The sequence below is a fragment of the Myotis myotis genome, unplaced genomic scaffold (genome assembly GCF_014108235.1).
Source record: "Myotis myotis isolate mMyoMyo1 unplaced genomic scaffold, mMyoMyo1.p scaffold_m19_p_4, whole genome shotgun sequence".
Classification (NCBI taxonomy): Eukaryota; Metazoa; Chordata; class Mammalia; order Chiroptera; family Vespertilionidae; genus Myotis; species Myotis myotis.
In genome coordinates this window covers 28,533,538-28,558,328 of record NW_023416346.1, presented here as the reverse complement: position 1 = coordinate 28,558,328, position 24,791 = coordinate 28,533,538, and the positions used below count along the sequence as shown (strand labels likewise).

Here is a 24,791-nt window from a genome sequence, read left to right as displayed (position 1 = left end):
GCCACCTGCTCACCTGCTTCACCATCCCGCTTCAGTCCCGCTCTCATCAGGGCCCATCAGGGCCAGCAGCGCCTCCACTGCCACCCACTGCCAGCGCCACGTTGCTGACACCCATCGTGTTCTGCGCTGTCCCCTGGTGATTAGCGCAAGAGTAACTCCCTCTCGATCAAACTCCTGCCCATGGGGATAATTTGCATATTAGCCTTTTATTATATAAGACTAGTAGCCCGGTGCACGAAATTCGTGCACTGAGGTGGGGGGGGGGAGGGGCCCCTCAGTCTGGCCTTCACCCTCTCCAATCTGAGACCCCTCAGGGAATGTCCAACTGCCTGTTTGTGCCCATACTTTTAACAGATAACAGCTCCATTGTTGTTTCTTTCTTATGCTTAAACCCATTGGAATTAGTAGGTATTCAAAGTGTGTATACATTTAGTAGGGACACCCTGTATATCTCTAGTCAGTGGTGAAAGAAACCAACAGAAGATTAGGAACCCCCAGACAGGGAACCTCGCTCACTCCCCACATGTCTCCCCACTTCACTTTCCACCTTCGTGGGCAACAGGAGAATCAATGTTTTCTCTCATTAATTCGGAAAAGCACGTCCTGTTACCCGCTGCCCGGCAGGAGTGTGCTAGGCCCCAAGCAAGCAAAGCTCATTCAGGACAGCCTTCGCTCATGGGTGGTGGCACCCAGAGTGCACATTCCTCCTCTACAGTCGCCCCGACTATCCCACTGTTTCACTGAGAGGACGGAATTCCTCTCTGCCTCTGGGTTCTTGATCTTGAACCCTGACCAAAGGCACCTCAGTGAGGGCCGCCCGCACCCACCAGGTGTGTCTGTCTTCACCTGCTCCTGCCTCAGCACCTGCATTAACCCCCCAGAGGTGATCTCGTAGCTGCACTGGCCTCTGTGGGAACAGGGCATCACCACTCCGCCCTCTCACTGTCATCTCACAGGCGCCCACCCTCAGCACCCAGAACACCCAGACACTCTCCAAAGGACGTGAGCACATCAGAGGGGATGTGTACACATCCTGTGGGGGTGTTAGGCATGCTGGGTTGATGGAAGTGCGGTGGAGAGGCGGGGGGAACTTGTGCACGCCTTGGTTTGCAACTGTTGCAGGCGTGGGAGGGTGACAGTGTGCTGGGGGATGTTCGCATGCCAGGGGGGCATGTGCACACCGGAGGCCTCTGGCTTGGCAGATCCGCAAACCCCCGTGGTGCGGCCAGGAGGACGTCAGTCTGGCCCACCACGGTGGCTGTCCCTGCGATCCTGCACCTTCTGGACCAGGAGGCGGATCTTGCGCAGCCACTCCTGGGTGCTGATGGCCTGCAGGCGCTACTTCAGCTCAGCCTACAGGCTCCGCTTGGCGTGCTCACAGCTGTCACCACCGCCATATGGGGAGTACAGGCCGCCTTCCGCCGGCCTGCCTCCCCTGTCCAGAGGCTCTCTGCGCGGCTCACCTGCCCAGAGTGACTGGGGCTGGGCGGAAGCCAGGTGTCCTGCCCTACCCAACCCGGGCCAATCCACCCCTGTGCGAGCTGCCGCCCCACCTGGAAGGGTCACAGATATGGGTCCCGGGACCGCGAACAGCCTCAAGCGCTGCCCCTCGCCTGGCAGGGTCACAGATCTGTGTCTTGGTCCCGTGGACAGCCTCAAGCACTGCCCCCCGCCCGGCAGGGTCACAGATCCGGTCCCAGACTGCGGACAGCCTCAAGCACTGCCCCTCGCCTGGTAGGGTCACAGATCTGGGTCCCGGACTGGACAGCCTTGCCCGCTGCTGCCCGCCTTCAGTATGCAAATTAGCCGCCATCTTGTTGCTTCAGGATGGGGGTCCCCACTGGGGTGCCTGGCCAGTCTGGGTGAGGGGCTGAGGGCCGTTTTCAGGCTGGCGGGTGACTGAAGCTCCCAACCTCTCCTTTTTTTCTTTTTTTTTTAATTCTGGGATTTATTTACCTTCTATGGCTGTCACTGGAGCTGAGAGCTGGCTTTAGCTCTGAGGCTTGGCTCCAGCTCTGAGACCTCGGCTGCTGAAAGCAGGGATCTGGGTTTGTTTGGATTCTATAATTGTAACACTGTTGCGATCCTGCTGGCTGAAGCCCGGCTGGCTGAAAGCAGGTTTCTGGAGTTTGTTTAGGTTCTATAATTGCAACATTGTTTCTTAGACTGCAGCTCAGAGGCCGGCAGCGGCAGGCGGGGAACCTTGGCTTCCTCCTTCACTGGAGCAAGCAAGCCTCCTGTTCGCTTCAGCTGCCTGGCTGCCGGCCGCCATCTTGGTTGGCAGTTAATTTGCATATCGCCCTGATTAGCCAATGGGAAGCGTGTCGGAGGTACGGTTAATTACCATGTTTGTCTATTATTAGATAGGATATGCATTACCTATGGACACAGACAATAGGGTTGTGAAGACCTGGGGCAGGGCAGGAACCTGGTATAGTGGGACACTGGGGGGAAATGGGGGGGGCATCTGTAATACTCTCAACAATACAGATTTAAAATAAAAATAATATGAGCCTTTAAAAACAACAAAAAAGATGAGCCTAGAGTATCCTGTGGTGCCAGAAATTAAATGCTCAAAAAATTATGGGGAAAGATGAAAAAGACATAGGAGCCATCATAGAGGGACTCCCAATAGTCAAATCTTGGGCAATTTGAGCAACAAAACAATAACTGCTACTAATGGTTCATTACCTAAGATAACATTGGAATCTCTGAGTCCATGTAAATCTTACCTAATCATAGACAAACATGTAAATTGACCATCCCTCCACTATGCTCACCAGCTAATCAGGAGAGTATACAAATTAACCTAACAAAGATGGTGGTTAATTTGCATACATCGGCGTGAAGTGGCAGAGCAAAGACGGAAGGCTCCAGCTGGAGCAGTGAAGGCCTGGGTTCCGGGTGCCGGAGGAAAACTGGTGCCGGCAGCCAGGGGAAGGGAAGGCCTATTGCATGAATCTCTTCATGCAATTGGCCTCTAGTAATTTAATAAAACTGAAAGGGGAGGAGGGAAAGCTCTTCATTACAGTGGCTTTTCAATTAGTAAATTAAAAAGGATTGATGTTAATGGAAAACTGACATTAGACAAACACCCCAGTAAAAGTTATTTCAGTGAAGAATCATCAATAGATACTAAAATTAGTGGGTGAAAGTTTGATGGACAAAATATTTACATAATCTCAAAGTATCATTCCTCATAATTCTTACTAATTACAAAGGGAAAAATCTTATCTTTATAGTGAAGAAACATGGCAGACACTACCTTAATACAAATTAACATCAATAATGAGACAAATCAATAGCATGTGTCTTCTGATAATAAGTTCTGTGAAGGACACACCATCACTACTGTTGTGTTTATGGTCCAAGATGGAATGCCTGAAATTTAATGACCCCAGACACAAAAATTCAGGAAAATTCTACAGAAAAACTGGCCAGTGCCCTTCAAAAATGTCAAGGTCATGACAGACAAAGACTGAGGAAGTGTTCCAGAATGAAGGAGATTTAAGGGAATGCAACATGTACTCCTGGATTGGATCCTGGTCCAGGAAAATAACATTAATGAGACTATTGGTGAGATTTAAATAAGGGTCCTATATTATTTAATACTCTACATCAGAGTTAATATCCTAATTTTGATCATTATATTGGGTGTAGTTTTATTGAATTTTAATACTAGGGAAGGATAACTGTAAACTTTGAGAGAGAAAGCAAGAAGAGATAGGGAAGTAGAAGAATTAGGAGACAGGTATCCAGAAGCCAAAGAAATAGATTTGAGAACAAAGTGATAATTAGTATCAAATGCAATACAAAGAACAGTTATATAAGACCAGAAACAGTGTCCATTGGATCTGTCATTATAGCAGTCAATGGTATTCTTTGTTAGAGCTGTTTGGTGTAATGATGGGTACAGAAGACAGGCTGCAATGAGTTTGTTGAGGAGAAAACTGGAGTGATAAAATAGATACAGCAAGTGTCTGGGCCTGGAGAGGAAGAAGCAGTTTAGATGTGGATAGAAGGATATTGATGTGGTTTATGATTGATTCCTTCCAACCCTTCATAAGTTAGTGACCTGAGTCTAGAGTGAGAATGATGAAGTTGAAGGGGGACAGATATTCAGAACATTATTGAAGAGAATAAGGAAAAATTTACCAAGGGCTTGTAAAGGATTTTAGAGGTGTATTTTGGACACAGTTAAGGTTTGGGATTGTGAGTCTACAGAGGAACCAATCTCTATAGCTGTGGCACTTTTCTCCAGCAGCACTCTGTAGCCTAGTAGGGATAAACAAAACAGGCTGTGGATGTGAGCCATAGTGTGGCTTTGCCATTTGGCTGAGCAAGATTGGATGGGTACAAAGGTCTTCCCAAGTTGGTGAGAGTTGTTAGAGTGGAATCCAAACTGAACTAGGAAGTAAGGGAATCCAGGAGCAGGGTTGTAGACTGGAGAATTGGAGATCTCTTATGAGTCTGAAGCATTATTATCCTAGGCATGGTGGCCAAAGAGAACTGGAGAGGAAGAAAATTGTGGTCAGAGATTGGGATACCACAGTTTAAGAGCTGCCATCAACAGCATTGGAAAACACCCCCACCCTGGCCCTATAGGGATTATACATTCCATTCCACTTGGCCCAGGCCAGTCCCAATTTATGTCTGTTATCCTGGCGTCTTGGCCAATTTAGCATTTGTCCCAGATTTTTCACTTTCCCACGATGTGTAAGTATTAATAGTTTAAGCAAAATAAGCCAGGATGTGTCTGTTGAGCCATCATTTTTAATTCTTGCTTCTACCTTGCTCTCCTCTACTAGCTTGTGAGATGCATACACAGAGAACCAATTTCTCACTTTAACACAGAGTTAAACCTAACCAACAACCTGTGATAACTTTCCTCCCTTTTCCTAATCTTTTCCATTACAGTATAACTAATATGTCCCTCTCAAGGACAGCATGCTGGGTGTTCACTGATAAAGCAACTGTACTACGCAGACACTAGGAATTAGAGACAACAGACTTATTCTTATTCTGGCTGAGGGGAGGGGAGGAGTATTCAACACTGTGTCTCTTGCTGGACAGGGGCTGCCAGCTGGGTTTGCCCATGTCAAGGCCTACAAGATACAGGAAGGTGCCAGGCCATCAGCTGCTAGGCCAGTTGCTAGGCCAGTGGGGGTAGGAAATTATGTAAATTTACATGTATGTAAAATGGATTCAGGAAATAGAGGCTGAGGCATCCTGCCATAGAACATATAGCTAGTAGTCTGAATATTCTTGGTACAGTGGTTATGTTATTTATTATATAGTGCAAATCTACAACCCTTATATTTTAGTCTTTAAATTTTATTAACTTTTAGAGAGAGAAGAGAGAGAGAGAGATTAACTGCCTCCCACATGTGCCCAGACTGGGAATTGAACTGATAACCTGGGTATGTGCCTTGACCAGGAATTGAACCTGCCACCTTTTGTTGTATAGGTTGACACTACAACCAACTGAACCACATAGATCAGGGCAACAACCCTTTATTTTATTTTATCTTATTTTATTATTTTTACCTTTTAAAAAAATTGCAACCTATCCTTTCAACATGTGAGTTCAAAAATGGAAGTGCATAATTAATGAAAAATTAAACACCAAATTTGTCACTCAAGAAAACTGATCATGAATGTGTAACATGAACTAAACATTTGTCAACATTTGCCATGCACATGCATGGGGACATTTATATCACTGACCACAGGAAAACCAGAAGACATAAATCTCTGGCGAGAGCATCTGCGGTTTGTGTTTATTTTAAGAAGACTGTGCCCAAAGATGATGATTTACTAAGGTGCAGCTAGAGAGAGAGAGAGAGAGAGAGAGAGAGAGAGAGAGAGAGAGAGAGAGAGAGAAATTGATTTTAAGGACTTGGCTCAATCAATTGTGGAGGCTTGGCAAATCCAAAATATGATGGGGTGGGCTGACAGGCTGGAGAATCAGGGAGAGTTGCAGTTGGAGTCCAAAGGCAGTCTTCTGGAAGAATTTCTTTTTGCTCAGAGGAGGTCAGCTTTTGTTCTATTCAGGCCTGCAAATTATTGGATCAGGCCCACCCACATTATAGCAGGTAACCTGCTTTACTCAAAAGTCCACTGATTTAAATATTAATATCATCCAAAAAACACCTTCACAGAAACATCCAGACTAATGTTTGATCAAATATATGGGAACCATGGCCCACCCAAGTTGATATACAATTAATATTACATTACTTAATTCCAATAATGGTTCATTTTTTTTTTATCCAATTCAAGGAACAAAAGTAAAGCTTATGGAAATTTATTGATGGAGGTGAAATATCTGACATTATTGAGAAAGCTACTGTAAATTCCATTTTAAAATTCAACATTTAGAATAAGTATTTTTGTGGTGATAATTTTTTTCATAGAAGTACAAATTTAGGTGAAACACAGCACCAGTGTAAAAACAAGGTTCTGACTAAATGCAGAAACATGTGGAAGAGAAATATACTTGGAATTGGTTGTGGTGCACATGTAATTCCTTTTGTGTCCAAACAAGTAAACTATAAAATTATTTCTAGATAGGTAGGAGTGAAGATGGGAATTTTGGGTTATACTCATGTTCTCCTTATTTCTTTCTTCATGCAGATGTTCCAGTAAAGAGCAATGTCATACCTGCCATATTTGACAACCACTGTAGATAATTTTTAAACAAAAAGTGAAAAAATTAAATAACAAACTTATTTTGTATTTATGACAATTTTTTCTATAAGAATTAGTAACAACCATTATTTTCTTGATTTTTTGTCTTTAGTTTTAAAATAGAAATTTTAAGGATTACATTTTAATTTTATTTATTTTTAAAAAGTAGTTTATTAGGGGTCAGAGGATGGCCGACAGGAAAGCAGTGAGGGAGAGAGTGTGAGGGAGGGAGGGAGCAAAAGATTTGTGTGTGGACATGGTGTGTGTGTGTGTGTGTGTGTGTGAGAGAGAGAGAGAGACAGTTAAGAGTCTTGGAGGCTGGCAGACCAGGCTCAACTAGACAGGGAGCCCCCTGCTACCACTGCAAGCATTCCCAGGGAAGCTGTCTCTGGCACAGAAACCACACTATCTTGAGCCCAGCCTCACCACCACCCACACTGGCCTCAGACACCATACCGGACCCTATAGCTACTCTCACCAAAGACTTGCTATTTCATCTGCAGACCCACAGACTCTGGGACTCCAGCCTCCCTGGCCACAGGCTCCTGTGACTCCTGGAGTGTGCTCCCCTCCCACCAAGCCCACCACTTCAGTTGCAGGACCACACTACCCAGAGCAGCAGTTCTCAGCCTGTGGGTCACAAACAATGAAAATACATCCTGCATATCAGATATTTACATTATGATTCATAACAGTAGACTGGCTGAGTGGAAGTTCTACAACTAGGAGGAAAGAGAATAGCATACCGAGACTCAGAGGAGGTGCAGTGCTGAAGTGAAATACTAAGGTTTGGAGTGCATGCGGAGCGGGCTGGCGGCTGAGGGCGCGGTTGTTGTTTTCAATTGGGAGGGAGTCCCAGACTCTGAGCTCCAGATCCAGGCGAACCTCTAGGGACCCAGACTCAAACGGGAGAAGCGGGACTGTCTGGCTTCGGTCGGAACTCGAAGGCAGCTTTCTCTCCGAGGTTTGCAGCAGTTGCTGGGACTCTGAGAGGCAGAGCCCCTGGGGATGGAACTGAGAGCAGCCATAACTGCTCGCTCCACCCGCCCTGTAGATCCCCAGGGACCCGCCCCACCCAAGCCCTGCACAGAGGCATTTGCCGGATAGCCTTAGGCAAACGCTAGATTAGCACCGCCCTAGAGATCCAGCACAGAAGTTCTCCCACTGCAGACACAGCTGACTCTCATAGCCAGTTAGCCTGGAGGTCAAATCACCCCCAGTATTGCCGACAACAATCAAGGCTTAACTTCAACAAGACTGCGCACAAAGACAACAAGGGGTTGCACCAAGAAAGCATAAAAAATGCGGAGACAAAGAAACATGACAGAAATGGAGGATATAGAGCTAAAAACCACACTTTTAAGGTCTTTCAATAATTTTCTAGAAACTGCTGATAAACTTAATGAGATCTACAAGAAATCTAATGAGACGCTCGATGTTGTGATAAAGAACCAACTAGAAATTAAGCATACACTGACTGAAATAACGAATATTATACAGACACCCAACAGCAGACCAGAGGAGCGCAAGAATCAAGTCTTTGATTTGAAATGCGAAGAAGCAAAAAACACTCAACCAGAAAAGCAAAATGAAAAAAGAATCTGAAAATACAAAGATAGTGTAAGGAGCCTCTGGGACAGCTTCAAGCGTACCAACATCAGAATTATAGGGGTGCCAGAAGATGAGAGAGAGCAAGATATTGAAAACCTATTTGAAGAAATAATGACAGAAAAATTCCCCCACCTGGTGAAAGAAATAGACTTCCAAGTCCAGGAAGTGCAGATAACCCCAAACAAAAGGAATCCAAAGAGGACCACACCAAGACACATCATAATTAAAATGCCAAGAGCAAAAGACAAAGAGAGAATCTTAAAAGCAGCAAGAGAAAGAAACTCAGTTACCTACAAGGGAATACCCATAGGACTGTCAGCTGATTTCTCAACAGAAACTTTGCAGGCCAGAAGGGAGTGGCAAGAAATATTCAAAGTGATGAATACCAAGAACCTACAACTAAGATTACTTTATCCAGCAAAGCTATCATTCAGAACGGAAGGTCAGATAAAGAGCTTCACAGACAAGGAAAAGCTAAAGGAGTTCATCACCACCAAACCAGTATTATATGAAATGCTGAAAGGTATCCTTTAAGAAGAGGAAGAAGAAGAAAAAGGTAAAGATACAAATTATGAACAACAAACATGCATCTATCAACAAATGAATCTAAGAATCAAGTGAATAAATAATCTGATGTACAGAATGAACTGGTGATTATAATAGAATCAAGGACATAGAAAGGGAATGGACTGACTATTCTTGGGGGGAAAAGGGGTGTGGGAGATGCGGGAAGAGACTGGACAAAAATCGTGCACCTATGGATGAGGACAATGGGGGGGGGAGTGAGGGCGGAGGGTGGGGCGGGAACTGGGAGGAGGGAAGTTATGGGGGGAAAAAAGAGGAACAAATGTAATAATCTGAACAATAAAGATTTAATTAAAAAAAGTGATATTGCTACAATAAGAAACACAATGGAAGGTTTCAACAGTAGACTAGAAGAAGAGGAGGACCGAATTAGGGAGTGTTGAGAGTGGCTACAGTGTTCAGACAGGTTTAAGCCTCGGAATAACTTGTGGTAAAGCCACATACAAGTCCCAGCTTTGAGGGCAAAGCCCTTCCAGCACAATTATAGCCAAAAGGTTATGGTTGTAAAATTGACCTTATATTGCCGAAACCGGTTTGGCTCAGTGGATAGAGCGTCGGCCTGCGGACTGAAAGGTCCCAGGTTTGATTCTGGTCAAGGGCATGCACCTGGGTTGCGGGCACATCCCCAGTAGAGATGTGCAGGAGGCAGCTGATTGGTGTTTCTCTCTCATCGATGTTTCTGACTCTCTGTCTCTCTCCCTTCCTCTCTGTAAAAAATCAATAAAATATATTTTTTAAAAAATTGACCTTATAGTCTGACCCTGCAGTCCTAGGTAGCTAAGGGATGTGGGTTGCAGGGGGTGCAGCAAGTGCTGCCTAAACAAAGCTTGATAGAGAGCAGAGAAAGGCAACAACAGGAAAGAAGCAGATTTGAAATTTGCAAGAACATTGTAAACATCTTGCCCTTGTTTTGCTTTGTGTGATCTGACTATAAAATAAAGATCCTGTTTACAAGCAGGGTCACTGTTTCCTCATCCAGGAACAGTGATCTTACCTGGACCAAACTATATTCTCTTTTCTGTCTTCTTTAATCCTACACCGCCTCTCCTCAGGTTCACCCTGGCCATGCTGGACACAGTACAAGGGAGTTAGAAGGCAAGACAGAACAACACACCCAACCTGAACAGCAATTGGAGAAAAGAATTAGAAAGCAGGAGGAGAGCCTAAGGGAGCTTTGGAACAACATGAAATGAAGTAACATCCATATACTAGGGGTGCCAGAAAGACAAGAAGAGGAGCAAGGATTAGAAAACCTATTTGAAGAAATAATGACAGAAAGGTTTCCTGATTAGGGGAAGAAAAAATTCACACAAGCACAGAGAGTCCAAAAAAGGATGAACCCGAAAAGACGCACACCAAGACACGTCATAATTACAATGGCAAACATTAACGACAAAGAGAAAATCTTCAACACTGCAAGAGAGAAACAGAAAGTTACTTACAAGAGATCTCCCATTAGATTATCAAATGATTTCTCAACAGAAACACATCAGGCCAGAAGGCAATGGAATGAAGTATACAAAGTGATGCAAAGCAAGGGACTGAATCCAAGAATACTCTATCCAGCAAAGCTATCATTCAAAATTGAAGGGGAAATCAGGAGATTTGCAGACAAAAAAAAAAAAAAAGGCTAAGGTAGTTTATCACTACCAAGCCAACAAAGAAAGAAATGCTAAAGGGACTGTTGTAAAAAGAAGAAATAGAAAGGGAGGAAGGAACACAGGCATAAAGAATAAAAATGGCTACAAACAAGTATCAATAATAACCTTAAATGTAAATGGCTTAAATGCTGTAATCAAAAGACATAGGGTAACTAAATGGATAAGAAAACATGACCAATATATATACTGTCTACAAGAGACACACCTCAGAACAAGGGACTCACACAGACTGAAAGTGAAGGGATGGAAAAATATTTTTCAGGCAAATGGAAATGAAAAATAAAGCTGAGCCCTAACAGGTTTAGGTCAGTGGATAGAGCATCGGCCTGAGGACTGAAGGGTCCCAGGTTCGATTCCGGTCAAGGGCATGTACCTTGGTTCCGGGCACATCCCCAGTAGGGGGTGTGCAGGAGGCAGCTAATCGATGTTTCTCTCTCATCTATGTTTCTAACTCTATCCCTCTCCCTTCCTCTCTGTAAAAATCAATAAAATATATTTTTTAAAAAGCAGGGGTAACAATACTTATATCTGACAAAATAGACCTCAAAGTGAAGGCTATAACAAATGATAAAGAAGGCCACTATATAATACTAAAGGGATCAATACAACAAAAAGATATAGCTCTGGTAAATATATGTGCACCCAATGCAGGAGCACCCAAATGCATAAAAAAAATTCTGGAATGTATCAAGGGAAAGATTGACAGCAATACAATCATAGTAGGGGACTGTAATACCCCATTGACATCACTGGATAAATCCTCCAGACAAAAAATCAACAAATAAACAACAGTCCTAAATGTCTCACTAGATCAGATGGACTAATTGACATCTTCAGAACATTTCACTCCAAAGCTACGATATATACATTCTTCTCAAGTGCACTTGGGACATTTTCAAAGATAGACCACATATTGGGACACAGGCAAAGTCTCTTCAGATTCAAGAATAAAATCTTATCAAGCACTTTCTCAGATCACAATGGCATAATATTAGAAATCAACTACAATAAAAACCTCAAACACTTGGAGGCTACATAGAATGTTATTAAATAGTGGTTGGGTTCCTTAAGAGATGAAAAAAGAAATAAAAAACATTTTGGAAACAAATGACGATGAGAACACAACAATCCAAAATCTATGGGACACAATGAAAGCAGTACTGAGAGGGACCTCAAAAACCAAGAAAAACTGGTAATAAATTATCTAATTCTACAACTTGAAGAATTACAGAGCAACAAGAAAATCCCAGAGTGAGCAGAAGGAAGGAAATAATAAAGATCAGAGTGGACATAAATGACATAGAGACCAAAAAAAAACAATACAACAGATAAATAAAACCAAGAGCTGGTTCTTTCAAAGATAAAAAAGATTGATGAACCTCTAGCTAGGCTCACCAAGAAGCAAAGAGAGAGGACCCAAATAAACAAAATCAGAAATGAAAGAGGCAAAATAACAGACCCCACAGAAATACAAAGGATTTTAAAAAAAATACCATGAACAAATCTATTCCAAAACAACTGGTCAACCTAGAAGAAATGGACATTTCCTAGAAAAACACCACCTTCCAAAACTCAATCAGGAAGGAGAGAACCAAGATGGCGGCATAGGTAAACACCTGAAATTGCTGCATCTCAAAACCACTTCAAAAATACAACTAAAAGACAAAACAAACATCATCCAGAACCACAGGAAGGCTGGCTGAGTAGAAATTCTACAACTAGAAGGAAAGAGTAAAACACACTGAGACTCAGAGGAGGTGCAGAAATAAGGTACAGAGGTACAGTGGTGCACCCAGAAAGGGCTGGCAACTAAGGACACGGTTGTCTTTTTCAATCAGGAGGGAGACACAAGCTCCCGACTGTTCTGAACTCCAGTTCCGGGTGAGCCTCTGGGGACCCAGACTCATACAGGGAGAAACTGGACTGTCTGTCATTGGGCAGAGCTCAAGGGCGGCTTTCTCTCAGAGGTGCTTGCAGGATTACTTCAGGACACTGAGACCCGGGGCCTCTTAGGCAGGGCTGAGGATCAGCCATAGCTGTTTGCTCCTCCCTGTTGATTCCCTGAGACCCCGCCCCACCCAAGCTGCTAGCAGAGGCCTTTGCATATGAATGGCCAGGCCCTTTGCAATCTAAAATTACCTAACAAACTGCAGCTGGGTCAGAGAGACCCAGAACATCCAAAAGAAGGCCCAAGGTCCCACAGCAGCTTGCATTGCTTCACAGCTGGGCCTCATCTGGGCACCTCCAAACCCCAAACAAAGAAGAGGAATCTGCAGATCTCTTTGTAGCTCCTCCTGGGTAGCCTCAGGCAGAGGCTAAATTAGCACCTCCTTAGAGATCCAAGAGCCAGTGTACCCAGTGGTCAGAATGGGGCCATCCAGATTACAACTCCTCAGATCCATAAGGGACACACTCAAGGGGCAGACTCAGTGAGCACCAAAGCCCCACTGAAGCAAGTCTTGCCCCAGAAGGGTGTCTCCAGCACAGCTGACACCGCTGATTCTCACAGCCCATTGGCCTGGAGGTCAATTCCTCCCAGTGATACCAACAACAATCAAGGCTTCACTACAACAAGACTGTGCACAAAGCCCACAAAGGGGTGCACCAAGAGTGTCCACCTCAGGTAATTGGGGAGGCTGAGCCACTGGGCCCTATAGGACACCTAGCACAGAAAGCCACTCTATCAACACAGGGAAGCAGCCAAAATGCAGAGACAAAGAAACAGGTCACAAATGACAGAAATGGAAGATAGCAAACTACTGGATATAGAGTTCAAAACCACACTTTTAAGGTTTTTCAAGAATTTTCTAGAAACTGCTGATAAATTTAGTGAGACCCTCAAGAAATCTAGTGAGACCCTCGAGGATATGAAAAAGGACCAACAAGAAATTAAGCATACACTGACTGAAATAAAGAATATTATACAGAGATCCAGCAGCAGACTAGAGGATCGCAAGAATCAAGTCAAAGATTTGAAATACAAAGAAGCAAAAAACACCCAACCGGAAAAACAAAAAGAAAAAAGAATTCAAAAATATGAAGATAGTGTAAGAGCCTCTGGGACAACTTCAAGCATTCCAACATCCAAATTATGGGGGTGCCAGAAGAAGAGAGAGAGCAAGATACTGAAAACTTATTTGAAGAAATAATGACAGAAAACTTCCTCTACATGGTGAAAGAAATAGACTTACAAGTCCAGGAAGCACAGAGAACCCCAAACAAAAGGAATCCAAAGAGGACCACACCAAGACACATCATAATTAAAATGCCAAGAGCAAAAGACAAAGAGAGAATCTTAAAAGCAGCAAGAGAAAAACAGTTAGTTACCTACAAGAGAGTACCCATAAGATTGTCAGCTGATTTCTCAACAGAAACTATGCAGGCCAGAAGGGAGTGGCAAGAAATATTCAAAGTGATGAATAGGAAGAACCTACAACCAAGAATACTTTACCCAGCAAAGCTATTCAAAACTGAATGTTAGATAAAGAGTTTCACAGATAAGCAAAAGCTAAAGGAGTTCATCACCACCAAACCCGTATTATATGAAATGCTGCAGGGTATCCTTTAAGAAGAGGAAGAAGAAGAAAAAGGTAAAGATAAAAATTATGAACAACAAATACATATCTATCAACAAGTGAATCTAAAAATCAAGTGAATAAATAATCTGATGAACAGAGTAAACTGGTGAATGTAACAGAATCAGGGGCATAGAAAGGGAGTGGACTGACAATTCTCGGGGGGAAAGGGATGTGTGAGGTGTGGGAAGAGCCTGGACAAAAATCGTACACATATGGATGAGGACAGTGGGGGATGGCTAAGGGCAGAGGGTAGGGTGGGAACCAGGTGGAGGGGAGATATGGGGGAAAAAAGAGGAACAACTGTAATAATCTGAACAATAAAGATTTAAATAATAATAAAAACTCAATCAGAAAGAATCCAATAATCTGAATAGGCTGATAACTATGGAGGAAATTGAAGCAGTAATCAAAAAACTTCCAGCAAACAAAAGCTCTGGGCCATGCGGATTCACAGGGGAGTTTTACCAAACATTCAAAGAAAAACTAAAACCTACCATCCTCAGACTATTCAAAAAAATTCAAGAGGAAAGAACACTTCCAAGCTCTATCTGTGAAGCCAGCATTACCCTAATTCCAAAATCGGATAAAGACCCTGCAAAGAAAGAGACTTAATAGGCCCATATCACTGATGAACATAGATGCTAAAATCCTCAACAAAATTCAAGCAAATCGGATCCAGCATTATATTAGAAAGATAATACACCATGACCAAGTGGGATTTATTCCAGGGATGTAAGGATGGTACAATATCCGCAAATCAATAAATGTGATACACCATATAAACAAACTGAGAGACAAAAATCACATAATCATCAATTGATGCAGAAAAAGCATTTGACAAAATCTAACACCCTTTATTGATAAAAACTCTCAGCAAAGTGGGAATAGAGGGATCATACCTCAACATAATAGAAGCCATATATGACAAACCTACAGCCAACATCATACTCAATCGGCAAAAACTAAACTCATTTCCCCTAAGAACAGGAACAATACAGGGATGCCCACTTTCACCACTCCTGTTTGACATAGTACTGGAAGTGCTAGCCATAGTGATCAAACAAGAAGAAGAAATAAAAGGCTACCCAAATTGGAAAAGAAGGTGTAAAACTGTCATTATTTGCAGATGACATGATATTGTACATAGAAAACCCTGAAGACTCCATAAAAAAGCTATTAGACTTAATAATTGAATTCTGCAATGTAGCAGCATACAAAATTAACACCCAGAAATCAATGACTTTTTATAAATCAATAATCTTTTTATAAATCAATAATAAACTCACAGAAAGAGAAACAAACAAAAAAATCCCATTTACCATTGCAACAAAAAAATAAGATACGTAGGAATAAACTAAACTAAGGAGGTAAAAGACCTGTATTCGGAAAACTACAGGACATTGAAAAGAAAGATAGAGAAAGACATAAACAAATGGAAGAATATACTATCTTCATGGATTGGTGGAATCATCATCATTAATATGTCCATACTACCCAAAGCAATCTATAGATTCAATGCAATCCCCATTAAAATGCTAGTGGAATATTTCACAGACCTAGGACAAACTCTCCAAAAATTCATATGGAATAAAAAAAAGACCCCGAATAACTGCAGTAATCCTGAGAAAGAAGAACAAAGTTGGAGGGATCACAATACCAGATATCAAGCTACATTACAAAGCCACTGTTCTCAAAACAGCCTGGTACTTGCCCAAGAACAAACATATAGACCAATGGAACAGAACAGAGAACCCAGAAATTGACCCAAGCCATAAGTTATGCTCAATTAATATTTGAAAAGGAGGCAAAAGCATACAATGGAGTCAAGACAGTCTTTTCAATAAGTGGTGTTGGAAAAATTGGACAGATACATGCAAAATAATGAAACTAGACCACCAACTTACACCATACACAAAAATAAACTCAAAATGGATAAAGGACTTAAACGTAAAACAGGAAACCATAAAAATCGTAGAAGAATCCACAGGCAGAAAAATATCAGACATATGATGTAGCAATATCTTTACCAATACAGCTCCTAGGACAATGGAAACTAAGGAGAAAATAAACAAATGGGACTACATCAAAATATAAAGCTCCTGCACAGCAAAAGAAACCATCAACAAAGCAACAAGAAAACCCACTGCATGTGAGGACATATTTGCCAATTTAAACTCTGTTAGAGGTCTAATCTCTGATAAGAGTCTAATCTCCAATATTTATAGGGAACTCATACATCTTTACAAAAGGAAGATAAACATTTCAATTAAAAAAAAATGGGCAAAGGACCTAAATGGACATTTTTCAAAAGAGGACATACCGAAAGCCAAGAGACCTATGAAAACATTCTCAAAGTCACTAATCATCTGAGAGATGCAAATCAAAACAACAATGAGGTACCATATCACACCTGTCAGAATGGCTATCATCAACAAATCGACAAATGACAAGTGCTGGCAAGGATGTGGAGAAAAAGGAACCCTTGTGCACTGCTGGTGGGAATGCAGACTTGTGCAGCCACTGTGGAAAACAGTATGGAGTTACCTCAAAAAATTCAAAATGGAACTCCCATTTGACCCAGTGATCCCACTTCTAGGAATATATCCCAAGAAACCAGAAACACCAACCAGAAAGGACATATGCACCCCTATGTTCATAGCAGCACAATTTACAATAGCTAAGATTTGGAAACAGCCTATGTGCCCATCAGCAGATGGGTGGATTAAAAAACAGTGGTACATCTACACAATGGAATACTACACTGCTGTAAAAAAGAAAGAACTCTTACCATTCGCAACAGCATGGATGGATATGGAGAATTTTTTGCTAAGCCAGTCAGAGAAAAGTAAATATCACTCATATTTCACAAATTTCATTCATTTGTGGAATATACTAATAAACTGATGAACAAAAATAGATCCAGAGACAGAGAAGCATCGAACAGACCCTCAGACCTCAGAGGGAAGATCAGGGGAGGGTGTGTGTGTGTGTCGGGGGGAGGCGGGTAAGAGATCAGCCAAAGGACTTGTATGTATTCATATAAGCATAACCAATGGACACAGACACTGGGGGGGCGGTGATGGCATGTGCTGGGTGTTTGGGGTGCTGGGGAGAGGTCAATGGGGGAAAAGGAGACATATATAATACTTTAAACAATAAAGAATTTAAAAAGAACAGAAAAAATAGTTTATTAATTTTTAGAGAGGAAGGGAGAGGGAAAAACATCGATGTGAGAGTGCAACATCCATCAGCTGTCTTCTGCATGCCCCCTACCAGTGGTCAAGCCTGAAACCTGAGAATGTGCCCTGACCAGGGATGCATCTAGCAATCTTTCAGTGCATGGGATGATACCCAACCAACTCAGCCACACAGGCCAGGGCAATATTTTTATTTTAAATTCTATATAATAAACTGAACGCCAGAACGACCAGTTGCTATGACACGCACTGACCACCAGGGGGTAGATGCTCAGCACAGTAGCTGCCCCCTGGTGGTCAGTGCACTCCCGCAGGGGCAGCACTGCTCAGCCAGAAGCCGGGCTGATGGCTGGCAAGCGCAGGGGCGGTGGCGGGACCTGCCTCCGTGGTAGCGCTAAGGATGTCCCACTGTAGTGAGCTGGATATCCCCCGAGGGCTCCCGGACTGTGAAAGGGCACAGGCCAGGCTGAGAGACAGTCCTACTCTCCCCGAGCCCCCCCGCCCCCTGCCCCAGTGTATCAATGTCATGCACCGGGCCTCTAGTATATTAATAAAATATTTCATATATGAACCAGATTTTTACTTACCAAACAAAGGTATTATATCTTGCTCTGGCCAGTGTTTTTTAGTGGTTAGAGCATCAGCCATGCACCTAAGTATCTTGGGTTCGATTCCTAGTCAAGGGCCTGTACCTGGGTTGTAGGTTCCATCCCCGGCCCTGGTCTGGGTGACTGTGGGAGGCAACCAACCGATGTGCCTCTCTCACATCGATGTTTCTCACTCTCTGTCTTTCCCCCTCCCTTTCACTCTCTCTAAAAGTCAATGGAAAATATCCTTGGGTGAGGAATAACAACAACAACAAAAGTATTATGTCTTGCAGGTTGCACTCTCTTGCTGTTTTAAATTTTAGACACAAGTAAAAGCCCCAAGTTGTCACACAGTGTGACAGGATTGAAAATAGTACTCTGTCTTTACAGTCATGGGGCTATCACTCTTTATTTCAAATCTCCTTTAAAAAACAGAAATATGTGGTAACACAGAGGTTAACAGAAAAAAACTGCAAGCTAGAAGCAAGGTTCTGAAGTGCTGGGTGCCTAATTTAGTAACAAATGGGGGTAGCTGAGTCTGCATGTGTCACAGGCTGAATGTATAACCAGAAGTTCTCTGAATTAACTTCCCGGTGGAACACATGTTTCTTAAAAGGATAATAAAAAGGTGCTGATATGAACTTCAAGGTTTATTCCAAATATAAATGCATTCATATGTTCACTGAAAGATATGTAAAACATGTTTATAGTAGCAATATTTGTAATAACCCAAACCTAGAAACTCCCCATATATCCATCAACAGGGGAATGGGTAAGAAGTCTTAGAGGCCAGAAGGCTAGTGTGAAGAATTGTTTAAGACCAAAATATGGAACACATAACAATGGGATTATCATTTATTGTAGCAAGCACTATGCTAGGCACTTTTGTATTCTTTTATTTAAGCCTCACCTGTGATGGAGATATTATCCTCATTTGACATATGAGGAAACAGGCACACAGAGGTTAAGGATACTGTCCAAAGTCATAACTCTAGTTAGTGATGAACTCAGAATTTGAACTCAGATCTCAGTTCAAAGCCCAAATGTAATGTTTCCATTATAGGCTGTTGCTTCTCCAGGATACATAGGGGAGGCAGAGAAACTAAGGAAGTATGGAGTTCACACATTCATATACTAGTATGCTAAAATTAATAACTGCTACTATTTCTGGAGCACCTACTATGTGGCAAGTACTATGCTAGGTGCTTTACAAAAATGATTTTTACAGTTCTCATAATACCCTTTGACAGCAGAAATTATTATTCTCATTTTTTAGATGAAGAGACTGAGGCTCAGAGAAATTTAATGACTTTCTCAGTTTCATGAGTCTCCCATCATCCCATATCCCTCAGTAGCCTTATCATGGATGCCACCAACTATGGACTCCACATTATGGTGGGTGATGGAGCTATACAGATGAGTACATTAGGAAAGGAACAATTGTTATTTGCTTACCTGACATCTGAACATAGGAGAATATTTTTTCTCCAGTTCCATATAGGGACTTGTGGAGGCAAAAATAAACATCAGTAATTGCAATAGTTCCCATTTATTGATTGTGCATTGTCCTAAGTGCTGTACCATATAAATTGTTTTAAAAAGGCACTGTACAATATAACATGTAAACATCAAGCCAAAATGGGGTCCCTTTTGCTAAGCCACACCACCAAACAAAAACTTAGTAACTAACAGTTTCAGCCTCTCTCAGGAATGAAAATTTAAAACAATCAGTCTGGAAATTCCTGGTCATTAGGTAGGTAAACTGCCTGATTAGACTCCCTGCCTTCCCCAAGGGATGGAGACCTTGCCTGAAATAATCCATTCCTAACTTCTTAGTCCCACCCTCTTTCTGCTTATATAAACCTTGCATTCTGTACAACTCATTGGAGAGCCCTTCTAGTTCTGGGATGCTGCTGATTCATGAGTTATTTTTCTTGGCAAAATTTATTACCAGTCCAATCCCTTTATACTCTTCTTTATAAATTGAATTTATTGGGGTGACATTGGTTACTAAAATTATGTAGGTTTCAGGAGTACATCATCTGTATAATCTATATATATAAAAGCCCAGCTACTGAATGGCAGAATGACCAGAATGACCAGTCGACCAGTCGCTATGATGCGCACTGACCACCAGGGGCAGACGCTCAATGCAGGAGCTGCCCCCTGGTGGTCAGTGTGCTCCCACAGCAGCTGATCCCGCAGGCCACGCCCCCCACCAGTGCACCAATCTGTGCACTGTGCCTCTGGTGAACAAAATAAAATCGAAACAGACCCATAGATACAGAGAAATGACCGACAGCTGTCAGAGGGGTGTGAGTAGCAGGGCTGGGTAATAAAGGTAAAGGGATTAAACAAAGAAACCAAACACACACACACACAAAAACTGTCTCATAGACCAGTGGTTGGCAAACTCATTAGTCAACAGAGCCAAATATCAACAGTACAACGACTGAAATTTGTTTTGAGAGCCAAATTTTTTTATTTTTTATTTATTTTATTTTTTTAATATATTTTATTGATTTTTTACAGAGAGGAAGGGAGAGGGATAGAGAGTTAGAAACATCGATGAGAGAGAAACATCGATCAGCTGCCTCCTGCACACCCCCCACTGGGGATGTGCCTGCAACCAAGGTACATGCCCTTGACTGGAATCGAACCTGGGACCCTTCAGTCGCAGGCCGACGCTCTATCCACTGAGCCAAACTGGTTACGGCGAGAGCCAAATTTTTTAAACTTAAACTATATAGGTAAGTACATTGTTATTAACTTAATTAGGGTACTCCTAAGCTGGCCTTTGCTAAAAACGTCCTCAATCTGATTGAGGTACATTCCCTGAGGTCGACCCCTTCCAACTCTCCCATCCACACTCGTCTTGTATACTTGTTTTGTCTATCTTTTGTCACCCACGCGCAATTTGCGGACACAACTAGCACTAACCACTGCACAAGGAGACTGCTGACTGGCTGACTCACTCAACTCGTGCATGAATCCCGTGCACCTCTCCCACGCTGCTATCCCTCGGCCTCCCTCCGCAGCATCTCCCGTCGCCCGACCAACCGACACCCTCCACTTCTAACACCACTTCTTCAAAATAGACTCACCCAGGCCGAAAACCAACTTCTGCGCATGGGCCACGAAGTTTCAATTGCACTGTACGTGCACGCCTGCACATGGTATTTTGTGGAAGAGCCACACTCAAGAGGCCAAAGAGCTGCATGTGGCTCGCGAGCTGCGGTTTGCCGACCACTGTCATAGACAGACAACAGTATGGTGATTACCAGAGGGAAGAGGGGTGGGGGGAGGTAGGAGAGGGTCAATGGAGGATAAATGGTGGTGGAAGGAGTTTCATGAATTAGTAAAGGCAATTAGATCTTCAGATTTACTCAGCTGAATATTGTTCTTCAACAATGTGTGTATATATATATACATATATATAACACACATATACATATACACATGTATATCATGTCCTTTACTACTCACAAGGATCCTATTAATAACCTCATTTTACAGAGAGAAAATACAAACTTAGAGTTTGATTTGCACAAGGTCACAGAGCAGTTAAGTGTTCCCCTTCGATTTGTATGTACCCTGATCTGGTTGACTCTAGGGCTCTAGGTCTCAACTCTGACAACCAGCTAAAGATGTTTGTGAGAATTGGGCCACAAGCCAGGAAAATGGAGTCCACAATGCAGTTTAAGGTGTTGGGGAGAGGACGCCGGGCAAGTGGAATCATGTGGTGACTGAACCCTATGGAGCTGGAACGGGTCTTAGGGCCACTAGGAAGAAATGCGGGCGGCCGTAGGTTTGGAAATGTGGGAGCCATCTAAACGGGAGACTGGGGGAAAGAGGGTTAAAAGCTGCACGTGCAGAGAACCGTCTCCACTTCTTCCACAAGTAAATTCCCAGGGCCCCTACGTGACCGTGGCAATGGGCAGAGAGACGCGCGCTGGGAGCGCGGGGCAGGCGTGTGGGCGGAACTCAGGGGCGGGGCGGCGCGCAGGGGGCGGCCTCAGGGGCGGAACTTGCTTCCCAGCGCGGAGCTGTGGGGACAACGGTTGAAAAGAGCATTGGGCGAAGCTCTCCGCTTCCTGCAGGCGCCGCCTCTTTCTCGCCTCCGCCCCCTCTTCGGCGCTGCGCCGGCTTCTTCCTCTTCAGGTTGCCCTCCGCCGGTGCGTTTGCCGGTTCCGTTATGGCGACTCGCAGCCCCAGCGTTGTGGTGAGCAGCTTGGCCCGTCCGGCCCTGGCCGGGGGAGCCAGCCCATGAGGCACGGGGCCTGCGGTGCGGGCGTGGGCAGGGTGGCCCAGGGTGACCCGGGGAAGCCCGGGAGCGGGGTGAGTGGGGGGGCGGCCGTAGCTTTCTGGGTTCAGCTTTACGTCACACCAGGACGGCGGGGAACGGAATGGGGAGGCCGGGGTGGGTGCCTCCTTTGCAGAGTCGTGGGAAAGCGTGTGGAAGAGTGTGCGTGTGTGTGTGTGTGTGGGGGGGGGGGACGGGTAGGGGAGAATGGCGTGTTGGCGGACTTGTGCTATTTGCGAGTGTGCTGGGGGAGAGGGGCCGTGGGCCAATTCGAGAATGATCTGGTGGGGTGAGGGAGAGGCCCTTTTCTGTACATTTGGGGGATGGAAGTGATGGCTTCCGGGTACCCCTTTGGAGGGCCCAGGCTGGAAACCACCACATGAGAGGACACGTGGGTACTGATGTTTTCATCTAGTTCAGCAAATATTTGTGCCTCCCTGATCCCTACCGGACTCTTGGTAGCGGTAACCATGTTTACATTTTTATTCACGAAGGAAATAATGAAATGATATTAGGTGATTTTGCTTGCGTAGAGGTGACAGACCTGGAATTCAGATATGCTTGAAACCATATCCCATGCTCTTTGAGGCTGCAGGGGACAAAAAAAATGTCTATCTCATCCTTATCTTCAGGGACATTCATTCCATAAGCAGCCTCTCACATCGTCTCCAACCTCATTGGTTCCTTTTCTTATTTCTAGAACAAACCAAGCTGCTCCCCTTCCCCCCTCACCTTTCTGATCATGCTTGTTAAAATAGCCAACCCCTCCCAACACTTAGCCTGCATCATTGTCATCATTTTGTATTGCTCAGTTTCCTGATTACCTGTTGACTGTCTCCTAATAAAACATAAACTTTATAAGGGAAGGAATCACCACTGTAACCCTGCCTTTATAGTACAGCGTTTGACATGTAAGGCATTCTGAGTAATGGTTTGTTGAATGAATACTTTAATAATGTTTAAAAAATTTTTTATTGATTTTTATAGAGAGGAAAGGTGAGGGGGAGAGCAAAACATTGATCAGCTGTCTCCTGCATTCTCCCCAACTAAGGATTGAACCGAAACTCATGCTTATGCCCTGACTGGGAATCCAACCAGTGTCCTTTTGGCAACCTTTTGGTGCCTAGGATGTGACCCAACCAACTGAGCCACACCCACCAGGGCAATAAAAATAATTTACCATTTGAGCCCTATAAAAGAAAGGATTCTATTTCTTACTAGGCATTGTGAGTTCAGGTAAAGATCAGTGTTCTTTTATTTTTTAAATCCTCACTTGAGGACGTGTTTATTGATTTTTTTTTTTTAGAGAGAGAGAGAGAGAGAAAGAGAGATTCGAGAGAATTATCAGTCGGTTGCCTCCCTATGAATCTGGACCAGGGATTGAACCCGAAACCTAGGTATGTGCCCTGACTGGGAATGAACCTGAAACCTTTTCGGTGCAAGAGAGGATGCTCCAACTAACTGAGCTGCAGGGGACAAAATGCTCTGGCCTGGGCAAGAGCAGTGTTCTTAATGGAATCTGGCCTAGAAATCAGTTGTGTGGTGTTGGGCAACTTATTTCACTTTTTGGCTTAAGTGTTTTAGGGGAGGAAAAATAATTTCCCTTCTACCTGCTAAATTCTTCTGCTGGACTAATAATGAAATTAGCATGAGACATTAACCAAAGAAAATGACCAAATTTATTATGAATGTACATACAGGGGTTCCATAGTAATTGAGGCTTATATGTGATCTTGAGCTAAGGAGAAGAGGGAGTTGTAGTTTGGGACTTCAAAGTAGGATGGCAATTTGCAGGGAGATGGAAAAGTAAATGTTTGGTAAATAAACATTTGCTGGGCCATCTTTAACAATGGGACACAGAATCCTGTCTGTTACACTTAATTCATATTAAACTATAGCTGTCTATGATGATTGCTCCCCTCTATCTAAATTCTTTTAGGTAGTTCCAGGGAAGGTCAAAGGTTTTTCCTGAGTCTTTTGTTTCTTGAAAATAATGAGTTTATAGTAATATACCCAAAAAGTCTATTTTGGGGTGGCAAATTCTGTTTCATCTTGGTGTCCTTAGGTATAACTGAAGTGTTAGCTACCTCATGGTGTTATTGAAAGGATTATAAAATGATTTATGGGAATCAACCTTTGTGTGGGTCCTGACTGGTAATAGTAATAATAGTTACCATTGTGTTTACCTACATGGGCCTACCCTCAAAACATCCCTGTAAAAGTAATATGATTATTACCATTTTACAGAGAAGGAATCTTTCAAGCTTCAGAGAGGTTAAGTAATTTAACCTCAACATAGCATACCCACATCACGCAGTTATTAAGAGGAGCTCAGATTTAAACCTAGGTCTCTTTAAGAGCCCATGCACTTAAATGTTGTACTAGTAGTAGGTACTCAAAAAATGGTGGGGATTGTTTTTATTCAGTTGCTGAAGAAGTTGGATGCTTTTACCTTTGGGTATGATGCCTGCCCCAGCATAGGGTGAATTATTATGGCTAGAACTGGCTGGTGCTAATTTTGTTTATCTTTTTGATTTGCAAATTCCTGTTCTATTTTTTATTTCCTTCCCAGAAATTGT

General features: G+C 43.2%; 1 protein-coding gene across 2 annotated transcripts in view; it reads left to right on the top strand.

Moving 5' to 3' along the window:
• The first annotated feature begins 21,967 nt into the window (after window positions 1-21,967).
• Window positions 21,968-24,791, top strand: part of HPRT1 (hypoxanthine phosphoribosyltransferase 1) — a 40,765-nt gene continuing 37,941 nt past the window's right edge. Inside the window, exon 1 of one of the 2 annotated variants that reach the window (XM_036305545.1) lies at window positions 21,968-22,131. In XM_036305545.1, the coding sequence (XP_036161438.1) occupies window positions 22,105-22,131 (27 nt within the window). In that variant the 5' untranslated portion in view covers window positions 21,968-22,104. Of the gene's footprint in view, window positions 22,132-22,160; window positions 22,248-24,791 lie in introns of those variants that run through there. The other variant, XM_036305544.1, reaches the window with a different exon arrangement.